The 24347-nt window shown below is 38.3% G+C and overlaps 1 protein-coding gene across 2 annotated transcripts in view; it reads right to left on the reverse strand.

Annotated features, from left to right (window-relative positions):
- Positions 1 to 2423: 2423 nt before the first annotated feature.
- The window catches only part of LOC148072704 (contactin-1a-like), an 83781-nt gene continuing 61857 nt past the window's right edge, over positions 2424 to 24347 (reverse strand). For both annotated transcript variants that reach the window (XM_087797748.1, XM_087797749.1), the window contains exons 12-24: positions 23711 to 23858; positions 21575 to 21702; positions 20775 to 20947; positions 19870 to 19993; positions 14532 to 14687; positions 13653 to 13802; positions 13119 to 13189; positions 9338 to 9572; positions 8691 to 8794; positions 7502 to 7691; positions 7329 to 7441; positions 7102 to 7258; positions 2424 to 5657 (exon numbers count right to left, since the gene is read on the reverse strand). In XM_087797748.1, the coding sequence (XP_087653874.1) occupies positions 5581 to 5657; positions 7102 to 7258; positions 7329 to 7441; positions 7502 to 7691; positions 8691 to 8794; positions 9338 to 9572; positions 13119 to 13189; positions 13653 to 13802; positions 14532 to 14687; positions 19870 to 19993; positions 20775 to 20947; positions 21575 to 21702; positions 23711 to 23858 (1826 nt within the window). In that variant the 3' untranslated portion in view covers positions 2424 to 5580. The remainder of the gene's footprint in view (positions 5658 to 7101; positions 7259 to 7328; positions 7442 to 7501; positions 7692 to 8690; positions 8795 to 9337; positions 9573 to 13118; positions 13190 to 13652; positions 13803 to 14531; positions 14688 to 19869; positions 19994 to 20774; positions 20948 to 21574; positions 21703 to 23710; positions 23859 to 24347) is intronic.

Here is a 24347-nt window from a genome sequence, read left to right on the forward strand (position 1 = left end):
CCTAATTTTATTGCCTCACAAGTAACAACAACAATAAACAAATAAAAGTTATTTATCCTTACAAGGACACTTTGTCATGTTTGTGTGTTTAATCAACTTTTAAATAGTTGGAAGTAATAGGACTATATATTTTTTTATAACCTACTCATTTTAAAGAAACATTTTACTTAGATTCAGAGAAAATAAAACCTTAAATGTTATATTTAAGGTTTTATTTTCTTGCCATTGATGACTTTTTAAAATAAATATTATATATATATTTAACGTTTTAAAACCATTAGAAGATGGACCAGAAACAAGAGTATATAATTAATTTTTATGTCTGGTAAAAATTATTCACTGGATTTCTTGACGAAAACTTGTGAATGAATTCCTTAACGTCCATTTCCATGTGAGAGGGAGAGGAATAAATATCTTTGTGTCAAACCTGTACCAAGTTCCATCTTTAATCGTTTAAGGTAGGAATTGTATTGTTGTTTTAATTTTAAATTGAGTTTAGTCTTTGTGTTAAACTATAATAATGATATTCTCGAAACGATATAGGGGGAAAAGATCCATGTTTATTTCAATTGTTTTTTTGCTCTTTGTTTGTCCAGTAGATATTTATTTTTCATTTAATTTAATATATTCCTTTTGTAAACAACATTTTTAATTTTTTGTAGTGTGTTTTTTTTTGTTATTAGATTATTTTCATCTTCACATGATAAGTGTTTGGTTTTCCTCGCATGATTAAGATTCATCAATGACAATATTCGCATATATCTCTTTGTATTAGATCATTTGTAAATTGTAAAAGATCATGACGACTTATTTTGACTTAAATATGTTTTAGTATACATTTTTATAATTTTTTATATTATTTGATGATTTTTTAATGTTGTATTTTGAATACATTATGTGTTCTGGTTCTTCAGAAGAAGGTGGTCAAGCAGTTTTTTAAATCCCTTCCGTAACAAAACCCTTTAGCCCAAATCTCTCCAGAGCCGACACAAAGTGACACACAGCGACCTGGAGCGGGCATCGAGTTTCGCTTCAGCGTTCAACACTTTGAAAATTTGTTTTGTGATGTCTCAGCTGTCAGAAGTCACGGTGTTGTTTTACAAAGAAAATACATGAGCACATCAGCTGCAAAAACCGCGAGGGTGTCGGATCAATGGACTTTCCCTCTTCTTGTCCCTGAGAACACTTTGAACACATCATTTTTGCTTCAACTTGTCATGCTAACCTTTGAAATGTGATGGATCACATTGATCATAGTTAGTGGTTCTGCTGGACCTTAAAATACCCTGAGAAGAAGCAGCTGGAGGAGTCCAAAGAGGGAGGCCAAATACCTTGATCTGGTTAAAACTGGTTCCCAAAATGGTCTCTGTGACTCAATGGGATGTAATAAATATGGTAAATATGGAATCAATTAAAAAACAAAGCATCTCATGCTGCACATCAAGAGAAACGTTGACTTAGTTTTTCCTCATCATGAAATAATGTGACGTATATATATAAGTGCACAAAAAAGTCACTTGGATTCAGATTCTTTTTTTAAAGCGTGGAAGCCACTGGGCCAGAATATTAACTGACCAGTAGAAGCGAGAGAGCAGGTCAGCGAGGGAAGCTGAAACCAAAAATGAGGTCAAGACTCTGGAATATTGATACTGTGTCACTAATCGATGTGTTTTCTCTGTGTGGACACAAAAGAACAAGATATTCCAGTAAGTGTTGAATCAGCACTAAACGTCTCTCGCTGAGGTTCCAGCCCCTCCAGCCAGCATTTCACTGACACCACATTGTGGTTAAGGACTTTACAAACACATTTTGAGGCACTTTTTTTTTTTTAAAGCACACAGACAAAAATAAACGTCTCAGCAGCAGATATCTCAGTAGTAGAGCGTCAAACTAATGTTGTTAACTGAAGTTTTAATGACCTATTAGATCAGACCTGGGCAAATTGCGGCCCGGGGGCCACATGCGGCCCTTTGACTGTATTTATGTGGCCCTCGTAATGTCAAAGTATGGTCATGTATAAATGGTTGTAATGCATTTAAAAAGTGTATTTTGTATTTATTATTAATTTACATTTTCATATAACAATTTACTTTTTCTCTCCTTTTTGTGTGTAATTTTTGGAGTTATGTGTTAAGTCAAATGTTTTAAAGCTAGTTGAAGAAATGTTTTGAAAAAACATACAATAATACATAACAAACAACATATATACAAGAATAAAATGGCAGCTTATTTAGCTTAATAAATGTAACGGCCTAATGGCGAATGCCTTTTTTTTTTAGGGAATTTCTCGTCTTTCTTTTACTCGACAGGCCCTAACAACATTCACAGAATTGAATGTGGCCCTTGAAGAATTTTAATTGCCCACCCCTGCATTAGATGAAATAAAGTCTGATAATGTCGCTAAATTAAGAACACAACACACATTGTAATATTGAACTACACTTTTATTCTTTCTCAGCCAAACAAAGAGAAGATCCAGGTTCATCCCTCACATATTTCATAGACAGAGACCATGTCTCTCCCCTCTCTCCCTTTTTTTATTTTAGGATTTCAGTCGAAAAACATAAACGCTTCGTATGAAATGGCTTAGCAGCTAATGCACATATTAGGTTTGATCTATTTTTTTCCCCCTACAGAAAAGGGATGCCACTGGGGAAACAAAATGCGTCTCTTGAAACGGGAACGAGACGTGACTGTTGACGTGGAGTAACTGCGGACTTTGTCTCTCTTGTCATGCATGTTAGAATTTAGAGCCGCCCCTTCACCCGACACTTGAAGGCATTCATGCAATTTTGGCATCTCTTGGCTATGGTCAGTTGCATGAAGAACGAAGTGGGGAGATAGCACTTTGTGATGGATGTCGATATAGTCACAAACATAGAATTATCATCAGAAATCAGAGAAATGAAGGACTCCAGCAGAAGATTGACCTGAACTCAGGGGGGGAACAGTCTAAACATGTTGTGTGTAGTAAACACAAAGTAAAACACCATTGATTATGCGTGTATATATATAAATGTATCATTCTTATTAATAACAAGACAAAAATGACAAGAATAAAAAGACTATCAGAGACGTCTTTGATCTTTGAAGTTGAACCATGGTGCTGATGGAAACTATAACTATAGACATAAAACTTGACAATATTAAAACGGTTTTGCTGTGATAATGACTCTGGTCACTTCCTGTGTCATACTCTACCACTTGTGCTTTCATTAGCTTATTCTTTTACGGATACATTTACGTGTTAGCTTATCATCAAGACTTGTCGCGGCACGTCCGTTTTGGGGATCGAATTGTGTATTGTTAAATATACACTGCAATACAATTCTGTTAGCTTATTTTCAGACTTCTGTTCGACAGCTCTGTCAGGAAAGTGTTTATCCATATCAAAACATCCAAAAGTTGTGTTGTTTGGATTTTTAAGTATAACATTTTTCAATCAGAAATACAAAAAAAAAGCTAAATCCTGTTGCGGTGCACTTTAACAGTGCTACTCAACCTGGCCAGGGACCAGTACCGGTGCACAAGGCTTTTGATACCGGGCGCAGTAAGAGAGAGAATATACATTACTTAATTGCTGTTGCATCAATTATAATTGACTTGAAGATGTTTTATTTTTATTTTAAAACAACACTCCAATTTTCTCCAAAGTCATAATAGCGTGTGACTCCTGACAAGATACTATTTTGGTCAAGTTTACTCAGGAATAAAGCAGTGAAAAATATTGAAACAAAAACTCTATATCTCGTTGAAGAGGAACAAGCCCAGGGATCTTGCTGACTCAGCGTTATGGTGAGATATATTTTTTCATTATTTATATCATCATTTATTAGATGCTTTTGTTTTCATAGTGATTCTTGTAAATTCATTGTTGTAAAGAACAAGTTCATACACTCTTGAAGTAAGAGCTCAGAGGCTTTAGAGTGGTTTTGGATATTGCACATCGTAAAACATTTAGATTTTCTTTTGCAAACAGAGACAACTTTAGCAAAGAATCATTTGGTTTTTTTCCAAACAGAGGAATCACTGGCGTGCCCCGTAACCCTGAGGGTTATTGCTGTGCACTAAACTTTTAAATGAAGGGGCCTTCAAAGCTGAGCAGAAGATTTATTTTTAAATTAATTATTAAATTAATAATTAATAAATTATTTAGCATCTGGTTTTCGAATGGTGAACTTATATAAATGGGGTGAGAAGAGAGAGGAATATTAACATGCCAATGATGATGCTTTTAGTTAAAACATATTATAACATCACTATGTTACATTTTTTTTTTTTTATATTCTCTCTAATGATGGTTTAATTTTGAACAGTCATGACTCATTTGGTAAAACTTGTTCATATGATGCTTATCACAGCGAAACTGTCTGGAGGACGGAGTTGGCAATTGACACTAGGGGGCCAGAAAAATTGAAAGGCATGTAAAATGATGTTTTGAGTTTAGGAGCGACTTGTTTTTAAAAGATGAAGTCAATCAAGTGTCAGAAAATGATAAGATTCACGTGATGACATTATGAATTGTTAATTAACTCAACATAAAAAACAAACGTTTTTGAAGATGGTGTTGTTTCAGGCTGAAGAAGTTCCATGCTGCACGAGGGTAAAACATATTGACATATTATTAAAAGTTATGTTACGGCAAAACGATGTGAAAACACACAATTAGATAAAGCTTTCAGAAGATCTCCAAAAACTTGAAAGGATGATCATTATGAAATTCATTTGATTCTATTGTTCAGTATCTTTTGAACAAATGTAAATATTTGGATCAAAATTAAGTGAATTTTAGCGGCTGCTTTTGCATAGATGGGCATTTTTAAGTTAATCTAAGTTAATGTTTTTACTTTTCTTTCCTACAGACTTATAGCTTGGTGGACAATGTAGGCCAGGATGAGAATCTGAAGGAGGCATTATGTTCCCAATCTGTGCTGTCAGAAGCCTGGGTTCTGCGATAACACCGCTGACTTTTGACCATAAAATGTATTCACAAAGAATCTACTATCTCACCTGCAATCAACTAAACATCGGATATTCCAGGACATAAAACGCTCTAATGCTTTGACTGTAGCTCTGCAGCTCGGTGGTTTGTCCGTTGAAAAAAAAAGGATACATACAAAGGAATACATATAAACATATTTATAAACATGTACACTTATCCTGCACAGCTGCTTTTACACCTCAAACCATGGAATGCACCGAAGGATGGATCCAGAAAGTTTGATTCTGGCTTCAAAACGTTGGTTGGGGATGTAAAAGGAGGGAGCAGCCCCGCTCTTCGAATCCCTGGTCTGTCATCGTGAGAGATAAGTGCAGACGTTTATATAAGGCATATTTAAAGTTGACAGAACGTCCTTCATACTCTCACGTAGAGGCTTTCTGTGGATAAATAAAGTCCATTTTCATTTTTCTCCCCATCTCAGTCTGTTCCCACAAAAAAAAAAACCCTCTGGGCGGGGGAAAAGTTGGAATATGTTGTCCCAAAGTGGAACCAAAACAACTGTGGAGTAAAGTCCCAAAGGCCTTGCAGACTATTAAGAGTCCCCTTCACAGGAAGTGAAGGTAAAAATGGCGCTACATTCAGAGGTTCAGGCAGAGAACAGCAACCAGGAAGAGGGAGAAGATGCTGAGGGCTTGGGTGGCCATGACACTTCCACCTGTGGACAGAACAGTAGAGTTAGCTGTGCAGCAAATATCAACAGAGAAGCATGTCATAGTATGGGTGGATAATTGGTGAAAAAAACAAATGAAACTTTTTAGTTGAGTTAATACAGATCCAATACTCGTTCAAATTAAAACATTCCATTCATATTATAATTTGAAAAATATAAGAGTATAATACTGTGTCGAAAGTGCCATGTCATCGCTCTCATGTTGAGTTTTGCTATAATAAAGAGTAAATGTATAGAGGTATCAATAGTACACTTAATGCCTGAAAGACACTAGTGTGTCTGTATTTATGCGGCCCTCGTAATGTCAAAATATGATCATGTATAAATGGTTCTATTGCATTAACAAATGTATTTTGGATTTATTATTAATTTACATTTTCACATAACACTTATTTACTTTTTCCCTCCTTTCTTGTGTGTACTTTTTCAAGTATATATTAATCCCTCAAAATATTTATTTTTTTAAGTTAGTTTAAAAAAAAATCATATATTACTTAATAAACGTCATGGCCTAATGGCGAATGACCTTTTTTTCAAGGGATTTTCTCATCTTTCTTTTTGTTTGACAGCCACTTACAACATTCACAGAATTTATTTTGGCCCTTAAATAATTATAATTGCCCTTTCCTGCATTAGACTAATAGAATAGTTTACGAATCATCATAAAGGGATCATCTTGTGCACTCATTTTCCTTAATTCAAACCAAACTGGTCTCTATTCATCAAGTGGAAAGATAAAACATTCAATGTTGCATGAAAAGTAAAATAAAGAGTTGGATATTGATCCCTGTGTGAAAGTGAGTGATGATGATGATGATGATGTATTAAGGTCTTCTTTGCAACTCAACCCTGTCACGTGAGTCAAGATAATCCCTCCTGGCTAGAATTCCAGAATCTGTGACATGGAGCTGTCAGGTGGCCAAGACTATGAGGCATATAGAAAATCTTCAGAGGGGGTTGGAGTGTGGAGGATTGTGGGTACTCTTCAAGATCGATTGCTGAGGCTCAAGGTCTTGAACTGTGCACCAGTCGCCCGTCGATGCAGGTTTTAGCCACAGACTGCTCTCTTTTCAGATGGAATCAATGAAAACGTGAAGTGGTGGATACGCTCCCACCCATCAGGATTGTGAGTGTGACGATTAAAAAAAGCAATAATAATAATAATAGTGTATCACATGTCATCGCAGTGTTTTGGGGTGAATCAGGTGCTGCTGGTTTAAGAATCCTTTCCAGATATTCAACAGTTTGCAGATGATGTTGTGCTGTATTTAGATGTATATTTTGTAGTGATGGTCTGATGACGCTTCATGAAGCAGTGTCATTATTCATTATTAGTCTTCAAGCTTCATCAGACCATCACTTATATTTTGAGATATTTTGTGGAGTTTTCCTTGAACACATGACTATAAAGATTATTCAAACATCCCACCTGTCAAATGGATCTGAGAGACGGCTCCATCTCCCCCTTCTGAGGTGGCGCGCACCTCCACCACGTAGTTCCCCTCTGCATGCAGGGGAAGGTCGATTTCCAGTTTGTCGGTTATGTAAAGATCCCCCGAGGAGTGTCCTTTCTGCCTGTAGAGCACCTGAAGGCATCAAAGCATCATGTTGAGTTCCAGGCGTGTCAACATGCATCAATGCTAACGCTTCACTCACTTTGTAGTAATGTACTGACGACTCATTGGCCAACGCTTTGACATCTTCCCAGGCGACGTTCACATTCTGGCCCTTTAGCCTTTTCCCGATTATTTTAGGAGGCTGACTGGGCGCTGATGGAGGAGCGAGAGAGAATCAGTGAAGAAACTCACTCCGGCTCAAAGATGACTTACGGGCTCTCTTGGTGTGGAGCTGCAGGTGTTTACTTGGCGGACCATAGCCTGCTGTGTTGAACCCCCGGATCTCAACGACGTAATTGGAGTCGGGCTTCAGTCCCTCCAGTCTGGTTTGGTTCTCCCTGCCAGAAACCGCCACCCCATTGGCCCCGCCTTCATTGTCTTCTCGAAGCCTCCAGTACCTGATCTGAGGTTTTAAACATCAGAGTCAGGAGCAAAGTGATGGTTATGTCCTTGAAACTCATTTTGTATTCGTGTCATGTCGACCCAGGGTTGAGAGAATTCCCTGTCTTTTGGGGCTACTGGCAAAAATGCAACTCTATTTTAATGTAGCTACAGGTGCTCACTTTTCTTCATCTAAAAAGACACTTAAAAACGTCCATGTACTGTACCTCCATACTACTCGTCTTCAATATCCCTCTTTTAATGAAGCCTCGACATGAGAAATTGATTGGAAAAAATACGTCGATATTTGAAGCTTGTCAGAGTGCATGTGCAAGATTTATGCTGATAGTCTATGATCTTCTGCTAAAAACATATTTTAATAACCACTTAATTCCATTTTTTTTTTTACAATTTATCATATCGGCGACAAGAGGGTAATTACAGGAGATATTTTGGATGCTTTTTTTTATGTATTTCAACGGATAAACGTTAGCACACGTTGTTACATCGGCATGGACTAACATTTAATTTTCCTTTAACTCCAAAAAGACACAGATTACACTGAAAATAATCCCAACCACATTACAAGATTGAGACAGTTATTTGCTGTAACAACCGAGCATGAATAATAAAAACTCAAACTCAATTTGTAATCTGCAGCCTGTAAATAGTTCAACTGTATTTTGTTTTTATGTTTAAGATTCTATTTTTTCATGTTTAATGTTGCTCGTATGTCCCCAAGAAAATTCCTGATTGGTGGAACCCTCCACTAATAATCCCAATTTAAAAAAAAATTGAATTCAAAACATAAGAGTTCAACATAAACGCAAACATATTAATAGAGCAAATTTCCAAAAGCAAAATGCATCCAAATACATTTTTATTTTCATTTAGGGCCATTTCTAAAAAAGTTACAGTCAGATAAAATGATCATTCTGTGATCAATTTCAAGTTGATATTTAAATATGCAACACAAGAAGACAACCTGTCTCATCACTTCATCATTTGTGTTTTCACAGACCTGGTATCCGTCGATTTTGTTCTGTGGGATCAGCATCCACCATATTGTGGCTTCTGTAGCCGACGTGGTTTTGCCACCAACATTCTCTGGAGCTTGAAATGGAGCTGAAAAAAGAACACGTTTTTAAAAATGAGTGACATTGCTACGGAGTAAATACTTTTTTGCTTCAATACAGATCTGCAGTTTTGGTGAGGACATGGCTGCTGGTGAGTGGAATTCTGTAACATTTTTAATGATGTTCATGCCACCCTATCGTTCTCTGAAACGCTGCTATGTTACCATGGCAACAGAGCATCCTTGCAACCCACCCTGCTGTAGCTACCCAGACTGGTCTGTCAGTGGAAGTTAATAACCAGGCTAAATGTTCAGCATTGTGGAATTATCGACTCTCTGGTTCATGCCACAAAGATCATGATAATCCCCCGCGAGGGGCCGGGTGAGAGGAGGAGATGGGCTCACTTTCAAGAGGTATTAAAATTCCTCCCGACTACACATGCTATTAAATGGGTTTTACTCCATAGTAGGTGATGACATTGATAAGCAGCCATCACTGACAGACTGGAGCAGCGGGGTGTTGACACATCCCTCCTTCATTGGTGGTGTGCACGGAGGCAGGTAGAGGACAGGGCAATCCAACACTTGCTCACCGTCTTGTGCGGAGTAAATGACAGCCGTGAGACTGTAGGGACCTTCTCCTTCCTTGTTGAACGCTTTCACTTTGACTTCGAACCCCGTTGAAGGACTGAGGTTGGTGTCTTTGTAGACGTAGCGCTTGGCCTGCGGGTCGGACACGATCACTCTCATCCACTCGTCACTATTTTGAGGTTTGAACGCTATGATGTAGCCAAAGCCAGGACCGTAGAAGTATTGCTGCTGTACAGGCTGGTGGGGAAAGAGGAGAAAAAAACATCAAATTTCAATTTATTGCAAGTTGCTCAACCATAATTCAAATTAAACTAATTTTCAACTCACACTTGTGTTGGCTAAGGGTTGGGATTATTTTCAGAGTAAACTGTTCCTCTTTAGGAACGATGAGTATTTCTATATTTAAAATGTATATTTATTTTAATGCAATGACTGGAGCTAAATTGTCTTTGGCTTCATCTTCATCCAAAATGACAATTAAACACATCCAAATACCTCCATGGTGCTCAGACATTAGGAAGTAGTAGTAAATATCATGACCGCAGTTGATCACCAGATCCTGCTGAGAAAACTGAGGGATGAAGTGGAACTGTCTGGGTCTGTGTTACAGTGGTTCTCGCCATACCTTTCTGGACGCAATTTCAGTGTATCTGCCAATCGAATAAGGTCGGAATCAGCTGATCTGTTTTGTGGAGTCCCTCAAGGTTCTGTTTTGGGTCCTTTATTTTTTTTTGCTGCACTTGAATCCCCTGGGTAAAATCATCCAGAGATTTTCTGATGTTTCTTACCACATTTTTGCTGATGATCCAACTGAGCCCCGGAGGCTGAACAGCTTAGTCAATTGTTTGCTAGAATTTCAAACAGTGGCTTAGTGAAAACACTTTGCAGCTAAATGTGGACAAAACTGAAACTCTGGTTATTGCTCCTGATGATAAGGTTCCAGGGTTGAGTCAGTACTTGGGTGACTTAGGTCAGTCTGTAAAACTGAGCCTGAGAAACCTGGGTGTTGTATTTGACAAAGACATGTCTCTAATTAAACACTGCAGAAAACTGACCAGAAATCTTTAATACAAGATGGATGTTGAAAAGAAGACAATGACCACTGAGATCCAGTCCCTTCATTAAACAGTTTTGCCTATAAGTCTAAAAAGAAAAGGACTACTCTAAAAAGAATTGAGGGTGAGTAGAAAACAAGTGAAATTATAATTTTGGGTGAACTAACCATTTAACTCATCATGTTTTTTTCATGCAATTTATTTAATGGTTAATTGTTGGTTAAGACAGGAAAAGCTTGTTCCCAGTCGCATACCAGCAGACCATAGTTTGCAGAAACCCTCTGTATCAACTCTCTGGACCATCTGACCCGTGACTGGATAAGCAGGACTGTTGTGTTGTTTCCCTTCCATGTTTTTTATCTATGTACACATAATAAATACTAAACCGATGGCTGCATTTTTTTTATTGTGAGTCATAACCCAGGCAAGAAAAATCTATTCCACAAAGCCAAGCATAGTTGGTTCGACATAGAACACCATTTTTCTTTTCAAGATAATCAGAGAAGATACGCAAACAACTCTAGATGGCAACTACTATAAAATGTCCAAACCTTACAGAAGAGTTTCTTTGCATTATGAGATGGAGAAGGAGAAAAATATCTGAATTTTAAAAAACGTAAAATGTCAAATAAGAGGGAGAATGTTTATGTTAATTTTGCAATCTAAAGAGTGCGGAATTGTTAAGGTTAAAAAAAAATTGTTTTATAATTTTCAAACCGATCAAGACACCAAGCATATATTATTATTATTATTGTTATTATATTCAGTGTAAAAATTCAGTTATCCAGAGTGTGGCTGTTGTACTTGGAGAAAAATTAATCAGGAAATTATGTAATCTTAATGCCACTCTAGGGTCTAATAATCCTTTCAAATTTCTTTAATGTATTTAGTAAAAAGTTTGTATACTTATCTTAAAGACATTCCTATACATTAACGTACCATCACAAACCGAATGAAGAGTGAAAATGTCACTGAAAATATTGCCTGTTCAAACATTTCCTCTTCGATCACATATGTCTTCCTGACAGCTATTTTAATGAACAAACATGGCAGCCGCCGAACCTTCCGTGCTCCACTGACCAGTGTCACTAATCTCTAATAAATGATAAACGTGAGGTAAGACGGGAAGTCTTGTGCTTCCTTTGCTCATCTTATTTGAATAATTTGATACATTTCATCATAACTCATAGTTGGCTGGGAAATAGAGAGAACATAAAATATTATTCCTGGACAGCTGGAACTTACTGAGCCTCCTGGAGCGAAGTCCTCCTTCTATCCTTTCACTGCTCATTTGTTCTTCTGATGTATGACTGAGGTGTCAGAATTTTAAATGACTTGTTGACAAAAAGCTGGAGGCTCCACTGTTTCTATCCATCTTTTCTGCCCAGTTTAGTTTTCGCTCTTCTTTCACCGCTCCTGATGAAACGCTGCAGCAGAAGCTCCTTTAGAAGAGCCTGAGTTTGGCCAGAGTTTTACCGTCACACTTGAGATAGAAGATCGTTATGATGATGTCCATGTTTCCACGGTTTGATAGGAAACTAAAATGATTTAAACTGCAAAATACACTCATTAGCAGATCCATGAGTGGGTCATGTTCTCGATAACTCAAACGTGTCAGTTAAATTCACAGGAGCCAGATTTGGTCCACAAACTCAGTTTGAGTGCCATGATGAAAAAAAAAAAAACAACAACACAGAAAAAGATGCAAGACTGTATAATGCATTAACGTTTGTAACCCATGCGTGATCAAAACAAGATAATGTGAGGATTTCACTGAAGAAAAAATGAAAGTGTCAAGGGCAGTGACACCAGATTGATTATTCAGTTCTTTTGTACTATATATATTTATCTATCTACCAAGGCTGAAAAATTAAACTCGAGATGTGTTCCATTTGTAATGTCATTTTGTTATTGTCAGAATCAATCCCTGGTATTGTTATCTTGAATGGGTATGGAAGAAAAATATCACTCAGGGACAAGTATCGAAGTGAAGGTATTGGTATAAGCCAGTTCACACTGTCTGGTTCTTCTCAAGTTTTTTGCCCGTTTAAAGGACATTTTTCTTTGGCGCTGACGTCATTGTGATTGGCTGCAACCTGGTTTCCTTTTTAACTTTGAAATGGTTATGTAAACTGTAAAGTGAAGTTAGAGATGGTCTGATGAAGCTTCATGAAGCAGTGTCATTATTTTCAGAGTCCACTAGATGGCGGTCTCTACACTTCTTTCCTTTGTTTTGGTTTCCTTTTACTTTTAAATGATTATGTAAACTGTAAAGTGTATTGTGATAACTCTGTTATTATTTAACAATATAAATAAATGAATTACTGAAACTAGAGCACAAAGTTTCTTTTAACAGCATCATAAACACATTGCCAACTGCATTATTACCCCTGAATGACGATCATGTCCTGGAAGCTAGCGAGCAAAACAGTAAGTCAACAAATCAAATTATCAGAACCATTTTTAGACGATGCTATCATTTGAGAAAATTTAATTTAACAATTTAAATTACAAGGAAAATCCTAAACTCTATTTTTTAATCTGCAGTGGTTTGGATGACGTAAAAGCACAAAAGAATATTCACCTGGACTGCACCTGACTGATCTCACTAAATCTGTACTGTTCAACCAGAAGCTTATTATCCTCATTTTTCCATCTCCAGCATACATGAGTCAGGTTTACGTGACCTTTTCCTGCACTTCCCCCGCACTGGAAAGTCCAGACCTACCGTCCATGTGATGGTCAGCTCCCTGCTCGTTCCACCGCCCCCGCCGACATCTGAGGGCGCCACCACAGGATCTAGAGTGAGACAGCGACAGCAGATTCAGAACCCACATGTGAGGAATATTTATAAACCTGCCCCAAACCCACACAGACTGTTGACCTCTCGCTGTCAGCGCTGGCGAAACACCCTCTGAAAACTCTACATCACTGTCCACTCCCATGCCAAACTCAACAAGTCAGTGTCCAGGAAGTCCTCTGGCACAGTTTTCTAGCAGTAACACTGGGTCTTACAGTTGACCACAAGTTATATTTACTCTTGGAAAAATGAGCTGTACTTATTCAGATTAATATTTTAGTGTTTAATTTCACTAAAGTACTCATTAACGGTGGTCACCATGGCAGCGTGCTTCAGTGTAAATCATGTGACCACTTCCGTAGAGATTGTAGCACAAATGAGTTAAATATATTTTCAGTTTTTACATAGAATATTTATATTAAATAAATGTGCTAATATGGTTTAAAACAAAGTGGCTCTCACTTGCTCCTAGAGTTCTCTCCTTCGGTGACGGGCTGCTGGCTTCTCCAGTGCCCAGTGTGTTGGTCGCTATCACCCTGAACTCGTACTCTGTCCAGGGAACCAGATCCACCACGATAGCCGATTCTTCATTCCCCTCTACATCTGCTGGGACTTCAAAGACACAGTTTTAATAATAGGAAATGTTACAATTGTATGTTAAATTAGAGAAGTATACCTCTGCCAAGGAGCACAGAGGACAATCAAATCAATAAAACAACTTCAATGATTCAAAAATCATGACATTAGCAAAAGCTAATTCCCCAGAAAATGATGTGGACATGAACAATAAAAACACACTTATTGGCTAAGACAAATAAATATTTTTCATTTCTCTTATTTAATTTAATTATGTTTTTTATGTTTTATAAATTCATGTTAGTAATTGTTGGCTGGTTCCTAACAAAGCTGGAAGCAGCAGGTAGGAGCCATATAAGTAAATTGTAAAACTATAGAACACCAATAGAAGCTCATGCATTTATCTTCACCTATTTTAACCAATTTTGAAACAAAAACATTCCCAACTTTTGTATCTTGTTTAAAGAAATGAATAATCAAATACTAGTTGAAGTCAGAGATGGTCTGATGAAGCTTCATGAAACAGTGTCATTATTTCAGAGTCCACTAGATGGCGGTCTCTGCACTATTTTCCTTTGTTTTGAACAACTGTTCTAATGCAACGTCACATATTTTTTCAAACTAATGGTGCCACCTACTGACCCCTACACAACATGTCACTGCTTCATGAAGCTTCATCAGCCCATCACTACTTGAATCCTAACAAAGCCACTCCTTGGCAGAGGTATGAATCACTTTCACAGTTTGTTCAATAAAAGTTCGCACCAGTGCTGGCGTTCCTCCAGACTTCGTCATAGTCGCGGTACTGGATGGTGTATTTGGAAATGGGACTGTGGTTGTCGGCCCCCCGGCTCCACTGTAATGTCACATTCTTGTCTTTCTTGTTGGTGACGCGCACTCCACCTGGAGCGCCTGGTGGACCTGGAGGGAACAGAGAGGTCATGTTTCATGGGCAGTCAACAAGTCAAACATTCAACTGTATGTTTGTGTTATTTATGCTTCATTTGAAGACTGATTTTCAACCTCTCTTGGATTAAAAATGATACACTTTTGTTCTTTTGAGAAACAGTTATTATTACTCTTCAATTAATCCTTCACAACTTCTACTATACTTTTACTTCTCTCCATCCATCGCTCCTTACATCAATACATCGACTTATCTTTGAAAGTACTCATCCATCCGACATTGAGTTTACTCTACCTACACTTTACATTTCTTTCATCAACCATCCTGTAAGATTAAAAATGATTATACACTATACGTATACGCCATACTTAAATTAATGCTAAAAGATAATCAAAATATAAAGTATAAATGACTAGCTTCATCTAAGAGCTTAAACGTTTGAATACACATTCACAATCAACATTTCACTCAGACTGACACACTGTCTCAAGACAAGCTTGGAACAGAATTAGAGACATGACACCGGTTATTTAAACGTCTGTTTGTCTGCCTTTTCACACCTTGGGTCGTGGATCAAAAGAACGAAGCGGGACAAACCCGTGTTGGGGGTATTAGGAGACAGAAACCCCCACCCAAGAACATTTGAATGATAAGAAAAGGAAACAAATTAGGAAGGAATCTCCACAGGGGATTGTGGCACAGGAAGCTTGAAGGAACCAATATGGTGATAGGGGGAGGACCTCTCGCCCCGGAAATTTGCCTTAAATATTGCGATGTTTCTACAGTTCGAGACCTTTTCTCCCGGGGCTATTGACCTGTAAAGTCGCCGGGAGAAAGTGCGTCCGATCGATCGTAAAGCTTGTATTTTGTTTGACTTGAAGCGGCGAATAAACGACCCGTGACACTCTGCATTGACCTTTTCTCTCCACAAAGCGTAGTATAAGTATAAGAGCCAGGAATTAACGGCGTGTTGGAGCGACCGGAACTGACTCCTGTTTTGTCCGTTTTAATCCTTTAATTCATCCCTCCATCATTCATTAATCTGAGTTAAGAATATCTATCCACCAATGAATCTATTATTCCCTCCTTCCATTCATCCATTTATCTAGGCATTTATCATACCTGCTTTTAAAAGTATCAATAAACCATCATTCATTCATCCATGTATACTGATCTATATTCTGTGGCATTGATCCACCCCCTTGTATCACAACAAATATGGAATGCAATATTAATCCTTTCATTCCTTCATTCGAATCGCACTTAGTTCAGCGTGACTATCAGCAGGTGCAGCAATTCTGCAGCATTTGCAAATGATAAAATCTTATTAAGCAAATATTGCATGTTCTTAAACTGTTTGGTGCCTTATGTTACATCCTGTGTATGATGAAGATGAAACACAGAATCCAAGTCATATCTTAAAAGCTCCAGAACAGAAATATTGGATTTGAGCAAACAGCTTCATCCAGCAGAGACGTGTACAATCAAAGCAAGAAGAGTCTTTGAATTAAGTGGTTTTCATGCTTTTACAGATTCCTCCACAAACACGTAGCTCCTGGACTGACAGAAGTCCAGACCGCAGCATGGTTGAGAACCACAATTCACAGCCGTGGAAATCTGATAGGATTTTCTTTTGGTCATGAATTCCGGGCCGAGATATGAAGGTGATAAGAAAGCCACGACTGACAGGATCAGGCGGTTGGGGCTTAGTTTTGATTTCCCCTTTTTTGCTTTTATGCTTTTCAAGAATAGGTCAGCTGGATCTCCTGTGACATTCAGGAGACGACTTTATTCAGAGTCTGAGACAAAAAGGACACAAACACAGTGAGTCAGAGATACCTGTGTTGTCCTCTCTGAACAGACAGAATTTATTTCAATTTAATTTGAGTTGTACTATCTATTAATTGCTGTAAAGGGTTTTTCTTTTAGTTTGAGAAAATACATTGTTTCATCCAAAGGTCCAGTGTCATTTGCCATTACCCTGAATATATTGGCCACCATATAGAAATCTTTTAAATATATTTTTAATAGTATTTTATGATTTATTACACCTTTATTAACAATAAGGGAGGACTTAGAGACGCACCACTGATCCTCCACATGGAGAGAAGTCAGTAGTAGTTTCACAGTATTCCTGGTATGTCTACCTTGAGGAGGTTGCTTTGAAAAATAAAGTCTGGGCCTCTTCGCTCTAGCTGCTGCCCCCACGAATCAAAACCTGAATAAGCAGTGAAAGATATATGTACAGACGGTAGATAAATAATAAGATACTCAATCAGAACAATGTGTCAAGTCCTTTAAAGAGTTTTCTCCGGGTGTAAAGATTGGGCGGTTGACCATATCAGACCCTTGAATCATTCAGAGAATCCTTCACTCCAGAAAACCCACAGAGATCCCAGAGAGTGGAATCTGCTCAGACCTTCCCTCACCTCAGTCATGGATCAATCTTCAGCTTAGCCTCACGCAGGGAGCGATAAACTCTGGCTCTCAGTATTTGAGCAAAATAGATCAACTTATACTCATTCACTTGGCCTGAAGAGATGAAGACATGATTGCCTCATGTGCTCTTCACCCAACAAGCCTTTTTACCTCAGCAGCATAACAAAAAAAGAACTATTCTTGATCTTAAAAAGCAGTAACACAGAGACGTTGTACTGTGATTGACAGTAACATTACTCTATAATAACACACAAGTCTCCTCTTGCTTTAGATAATCCCTTCCAACAACAAGCTACAGGTGCAGAACTCTGTTATGAGCTCAAACAATCTGCTGGTGCTGGTGTGACGTGATAAATGGCCGTCTCTCATCCCACCCTCCGTGCACCCCCCGAGCTGCTGGCATCAGCCCACTCCTGTGGGAGCTTCAGCCGCGGTGGTGTTACGGTTCCACCCCTTCTTCACCTGGTCATCCCTCATCGCCCCATCTGAGAGCGGTGGCAGCACACTGAGGGCAGAAGATGGATGACTGGCAACCGGATCTTTGTTTAGCCTATTAACTTCGCGTTTAAGCAGCTTTTGCACAAAGCCTGTTCCCCAAAACACAGGAGAGCTGAGAGGAAGTTGACAGAGAAAACACATGACTCATGAAGAAAGAGAACCTGCTCAGTGAGCAGGTGGTTTACATAAAAAAGTTAATTATCAAAAACTTCTGGGAAATCATGTTGATGTGTGAACCCTGATGTTCTGAAACACAAGGTTGGACTAGATGTCTCAAACAAGTGGAATCTTCATTAAATTCACATTTATTGCAAAGCCGCGCAATTATTTATGAGACTAATCTAAGTCTACAAATCGCTACGATGGCAAGCGTTTTCCTCAAACTCCCTGGAGTTGACTAGTTAGTCAGAAGATGTGCAGACACTTAATGGATTCTACAAGCTTATTATTCAGCAGCCAGCAGGAAAAATCTGGGCCACCACTTTTTGGCCGACAATATGCGTGTTCTAGTATTGGCGTCAGCACACGAGGTATGTCACAACTAGTGATGGGTTGATGAGGCCTCATGAAACTGCATCAGCATAAAGGCCACTAGATGGCACTCTCTATTTTACAGTGGCCTTAATGACTGTGAGCTGCCTCATGAGGTCTAATCAACAAAACACTAGTAACAAGAAGCTGCCTCTCTAACCCTTGTGTTTTATAGGGGTCAAGATGAACCAAAGGCCTGTAAACAAATGTGTTTGTGGTATCCGTTGTGCTGTCTCTGGTTCAAGGAGAACGGCCTCCACCACTACATATGTATTTCTGGAAGCCAGGGAGGTCGTTCACCTTGACCCAGAGACAACACAAGGGATACCACAAACACATTGTATTCGGGACTTAGTTATGAAACGTCCAAAGAGTCTTGAGTGTCATGTGACCACCAAACTGATTTACTGCAGTAATTATGAGACAGTGTTTAACTAATACTGAGATACTTTTTTGCAGTTACCAATAAAGTAAAGCCAGACATTGCATTTACTAGTGATGGTCTGATGAAGCTTCATGAAACAGTGTCTGTATTGTCAGAGTCCACTAGATGGCGTCTCTGTACTATTTCCCCTTGTTTTGAACAACAGTTCTTATGAAACATCATGTCATTTTAAACTGATGGCGCCACCTACAAAACATGAGACTGTTTCATGAAGCTTCATTAGCCCATCACTAGCACACCTTTGAGAAAAAGTGACATCAATAAAATATAAAAATTGATGTGCGCAAGATAAAGTTGGACCTCTTTTGTGTATTTCAAGACTGGTAACCAACATTTTCTTCAGGGACGTGCGGCAGGGTAGACAGGTGAGGCAATCCAACACAAACACATATCTCTTAATTTCTCCAATAAATACAACAAGGATAGGAAATACAACCGCAGTGAAAAGGCAAAGCTTTTAAAACTAAAAGAAACATGGTGGAATTTTAGAACAAAGTAACAGACATCACTAGTCTTCCTGACACCAACATTTTAATGCACATACAGCGCTGAAATGATTCTGCTGTCAAGCTAACTATCACTTTCATATCATATCTAGTTTCATAACTATCATAACTTCACTCTTGAGCCAAACTTAAATCTGGAGATTTCTCGCTTAACTTTACGGTAAATTCCCCAAACGCCAATTTAAAAGCAGGAACTAAACGTTTGGCCTTTAAATTAAAACCATTAAATCAGCTAAATATTTCTTGTAATCCATCATCACAGTCATACTCTATACTGTTTAAATCCACTTTTGCTAATACTTTCAATTATTTATTAGTTCCTTCAATTTTTTTCTTCTCTTATCAATTGGTTGTTTAAAACTAATTTAGATTTTCAGCCAGTTGATAGGTCTCAGATCATTAAATATGGCTGGTTAAAGGTTTTTTAAATATAATTTTCAATTAATTGATTATTAAATATTGAATTAATATTTGAGATTTCAGCTATGTCTTCATATGATATTGTCAAAGATTTATGCTATAACTTGCATGGTCTCATCAATCTAATAAAATCATTTAAATGATCTTTTCAATTTTTTTACCTAAGACCATGCGTGTGCATGTGTGTGTGTGTGCATGCCGGTGTGAAGAATGCTGTTGAGATATGAAATAACCAGTAGCCAATTTAATAAGTCACCCTTTTGGGTTTATACACTTGTAAAACTGAAGAAGTCAGTGCCTCACCAACCATGAACCGCAAGTCACTGATTTGACCAAAGTATCTGCTTGATGTCTCACCTCTAACAACCAGGTTAGCTGTAACGGTAGCGTTGTCCACAGTGGTTTGAGCGGTGCAGGTGTATTTCCCAGCATGCTTCAGTTGTGCATTCTTGATCAGTATCTCGCCATTCAAGCTTCCATTCTGGACAAAGAAACACAATGGGTTTGTCAGATTTCAAACATCACATGCGACTCATGCTTTCTCTTTTCAGACATTTTCCATTAGTGGTTTTAAAAGATGATTTTAATGGAGGTGAGTGGCATCAAGAATGAAATATAAACTTTGCAAATGTGTCAGCAGGAAAAAAATTGATTATTTAAATTAAAAGATTAAACTATTTGTAAAATGTCCGAGATTCATTTAAAACCTTCAGCTTTGACAGCACAAGCAAGATATTAATTAAGAGTAGGATTTTCATTAAAGATAAGTCATAAACCTTGAATACGATTTTTTATGTCTGGTGTCGGCCCAACTATCTATCAACTATCAACTACGGTCTGCTCAGAAACCCCAGCACATGCCTGCTTAACGCTGCATCAGCAAGATTTGATGCAAAAAAAAGGTTCATGTGGATCAGCAGGAAACAGGATTGATACGCTGTGATAATATTTTATGACGGAAAAGTCCTCCGGTTGGAAGACCGGGAGCATGATTAATCACATTGTTAAAAGGAGGTTTGGCCATTCACCAGGATGATTGAGTGTGTATGGTTAGCATGGTTTGGTGTTACGAAAGAAGTAGACAGGCCATTTAGAGCTTAGTAGATCCTTGTGGAATTCTCTATTATATTTGAAAACAAATTTAGGAAGTTGACAAAAAGTAAAGGATATGAATGTCCTCTGAAGTAAAAGCCACCTTCTGCCTCCAACTATAAGTCACATGACCGTGGTTATTAATGGACCGTCGGGCGGCCTCGTCTCACCGGGACGCGCTCGTAGTGTTGACGGTCCTTGTGCATGTCGATGACTCGGCCGTCCAGGGACCAGATGAAGGTGATGTCCAGATGGGAGTCGTGTGACGCGGCGCACTGCATCAGAGCGCTTTCCCCCACTTTGACGTCAGCGTTCGCCGGCGCCATTGTGATCTTTGTGGAGTCTAAAAACCATTACAAATATGGAAATAAACACTTAATACAAAGGATATCAAGTAAATATTTCGTAAACTAGATTATTGAACAATCTTAATGTACTTTCAATTTTATGACACTTGTCCACATGTAATAACAAGTAATTATATGACTAAGAACATATAAGTTACTTACAGATCAGTATTTATTAGTGTATGTTTATACAATTTGTTAGCAAGGACAATTTTATTAAACTGTCTTCACTCTAAAATAATAGTTTTATTCTTAAAGGTTCAATGATATAGACATAAAAATCAAAGTTCAAAGAAAACTTCCACCCATGACCAGAAGGGGGCAGAAGATAACCAACAATTGACCCTGAAAGAACCTTCTATAGCTGACAGCTCACAATGACAAGTAGCTCAAGTAAAAACCAGGATCTGCTCCCCAATCGTCAATAACTCAAGTGGTCTTAGGACAACACACTAGAGGCTTGTCTCACTACACTCTGAAGCCTCCTGGCCTTGGACTCAGGGATCTTGTGATTGTTCAACAGCCGGTGCGGCCTTGAATCATGATGACTGGCAGGTTATAGGAAAACCAGCAGCATGAAAAAAGGATTCATATTCTTCATTTATATCACGGCTCCAGCTCACCGGTGACCTGCAGTGACCCGGTGCTGTTGGCCTTGCCCCGGTCGTTCTCCGCAAAGCAGGTGTAGTTGCCTTTGTCTGCTCGTGTCACGTTGAGGATCTCCAGACTGCCGTCCTCCCAGATGAACATTCTGCCAGGAAATAAATTTCACATGATCAAATATTCAGTGGAGAGCGAGACGGTCCAGCTTTTTTTTTCACCTGATCCCGTCAACTGCAACTCACAATGAATCAGCAAAAATATCCAATATCTGCTTATCTGCTTATTCCTGAATTTCCTCATCACATTCGAAATGTTTAACCTTTGGTTTTCTCGAGGTTTATACATTGTAGAAAAAATAAAATAAAATAATATTTTCATATCTTGTCGTCATTTTACCCAAATGAAGAAAAACAATTTTAATCCAATTCAATGTTATGATCATAAATCATATGTGTTTGCCACACACTGTTCGCTAGAGGGAGAATAAAATATTCAGTTAGATAGTGATTTTATTTTAATACACGAAAACCATTGAAAGTTTGACTTTAACTTTACTGGCTTTCGTGCGCTGCTGCTGAGAACACCAGCGCCCCTGAGGCTGTAAACAAACAACTTTGTGTGTACTTTTTTTTACTTTGTATTGTTTTGCTGTTTAAGCGCTTCGTGAACCTGGTCTGAGAAAGTCGCTTTACAAATTGAAAATTATTTACTTACTTACTTTATAAGAAAAAGCAAGTCAATAATTGAATCAATTAAATAAATGTCATGATAATATATTTATATATCCGTAGATACAATTCTTCAACAATGGAAGGTAATTAAATCATCTGGATTCTCTGTTCTGCACTAGTTTACAGCAGGTGGAATTGTACCTGACATTCAAATGTCAAACCTATTTCCAAGAGAATTGCTGAAACCTTATGAATGCAAGACTGCATAATGTGCTGTTGACTCTGCTGCTTACCTTTTTTTTTAGCTGTGTCTAAAACTGCTCTCTCACTTCTTAATGCCGCGCTTTAGATTATGCAGATGTGTTCTTAGCTGCCCTTTCCTGACATATAACTTCTGCTACACCAACCTTAACTGCTCCTTTTTGGGGAGTGAGACGACAGGAACAATTGCTGCAGCTTATCTTCCATTCACTCTGAGTGTCCACTAAAATAACTCCTCATACATCCTTATTAAAATGAGAACTTTTGGAACCCTCAGATTCCCCTGGACTTGGAGAAAAAAGTGCCTTTTAAGAGTGACTGGAATGATCTCACTGAAAATATCCACTTTATATTTCAATTTCCATTGACTTAAGTCATGTTTAGGGAGGCAAATTAGCATCTCAAGTATCCTCACATGGAGTCTTTTACCAATTAGTCCTTTCTATGTTTTTTACAGTGTCGAGCTGACGTTGTAGTTTCTTGAACCAGCTTCACTGTCTAACCACTATTTCATAAAATGAATGATGAGCAAAGAAATATGACACATCTTGTTGTTCAGACACTAGATCGGTCTTGAGTATAAATAAAACATAATTATTATAAAATATTGGGGGTCAGGTACCCAAAGAAATTTTATGGCTTCCATATAAATGATAAATGATGAGTCTTCCCAGCATGACAAGAGTTAATTGAAGGCTCAGCAATGATACTTCATTCATATGTCTCTGCATATTTCACATTGACAAACAGTGACGACCTGCTGCTCTGTCGCTCTCACGCAGACGCCATGGAGAGTATTAGAGGGCTTATGCTGCACAGTCATTTGGCCACTGCTCCTCCTCCGTGTGGTCCCCACTTTTTTTGGGGGGGGCGACCAGATTAGGCTTGTTTTATGAAGGCGGGAAACATGATGATGGTTTACACGTCAGTCAGAAGCTTATGTCAGACAGACAAGATGTGTGATGAAAAAATATGCACACGGACTATAATTTGGCAGATTTAGGGGGTCTACAGCTTATTTAGATCCCTAAAACCCTTCAAAATACATCGTTTATCCCCTTCAGTCTAGCAACGTTTCGCAGGGAGATTCTCATCTGGGTGTTAATATGACCCAGATGTGTCTGAGCACAGACGTGTGGGGATTATTTGAGCTAGATAATGTATTTATCATGGGTCAAAAGGTCAATATAGAGGAGCAAATAGGAGGACGATGATACAACTCACCTGGTGGAGTTGTGCAGCAGCTCTGTGTCTTTGCTCCAGGAGATGGTCGGCTTCGGAGCCGCTTTGGGTCGACACTCGATCACGACTCGGCCATTTTTAGCCACCATGACTTCTCTGACGGGGTTGTACTGAAATGTTGGTGCACAGGCTGCAGGAGGGAGAAGAGTTACTCATCACACAGTGAGAATAAACCTGTGAGACTGCTACTGTATCCTGAATGATCACCTTGTGAAAGTAAATAACATTTTGCTTGTTACTAGTGATGGACTGATGAAGCTTCATGAAGCAGTGTCATGTTGTTTAGAGGTCAGTAGGTGGCGCCATCAGTTTAACAAATGATGTTTCATTAGAACAGTTGTTTAAAACAAAGGAAAATAGTGCAGATGCCGCCATCTAGTGGGCTATGAAAATAATGACACTGCTTCATGAAGCTTCATCAAACCATCACTACTCTGAATCCATAATGAATATACCTCCAATGTTCAATAATATGTATCCCTTCTTTTTATAATTACTGCTTTAAAAAAACCATTTCACTAGTGTTTCAAACTTAAGGGCGAATCTGGCCCCCTAGTTAGTTATTTGAGGCCCTATCGATGGTTGTCACACAATTAGATGAATGTTCATGTTGATATTT

This window comes from Callionymus lyra, chromosome 8, assembly GCF_982586985.1.
Source record: "Callionymus lyra chromosome 8, fCalLyr1.hap1.1, whole genome shotgun sequence".
Lineage (NCBI taxonomy): Eukaryota > Metazoa > Chordata > Actinopteri > Syngnathiformes > Callionymidae > Callionymus > Callionymus lyra.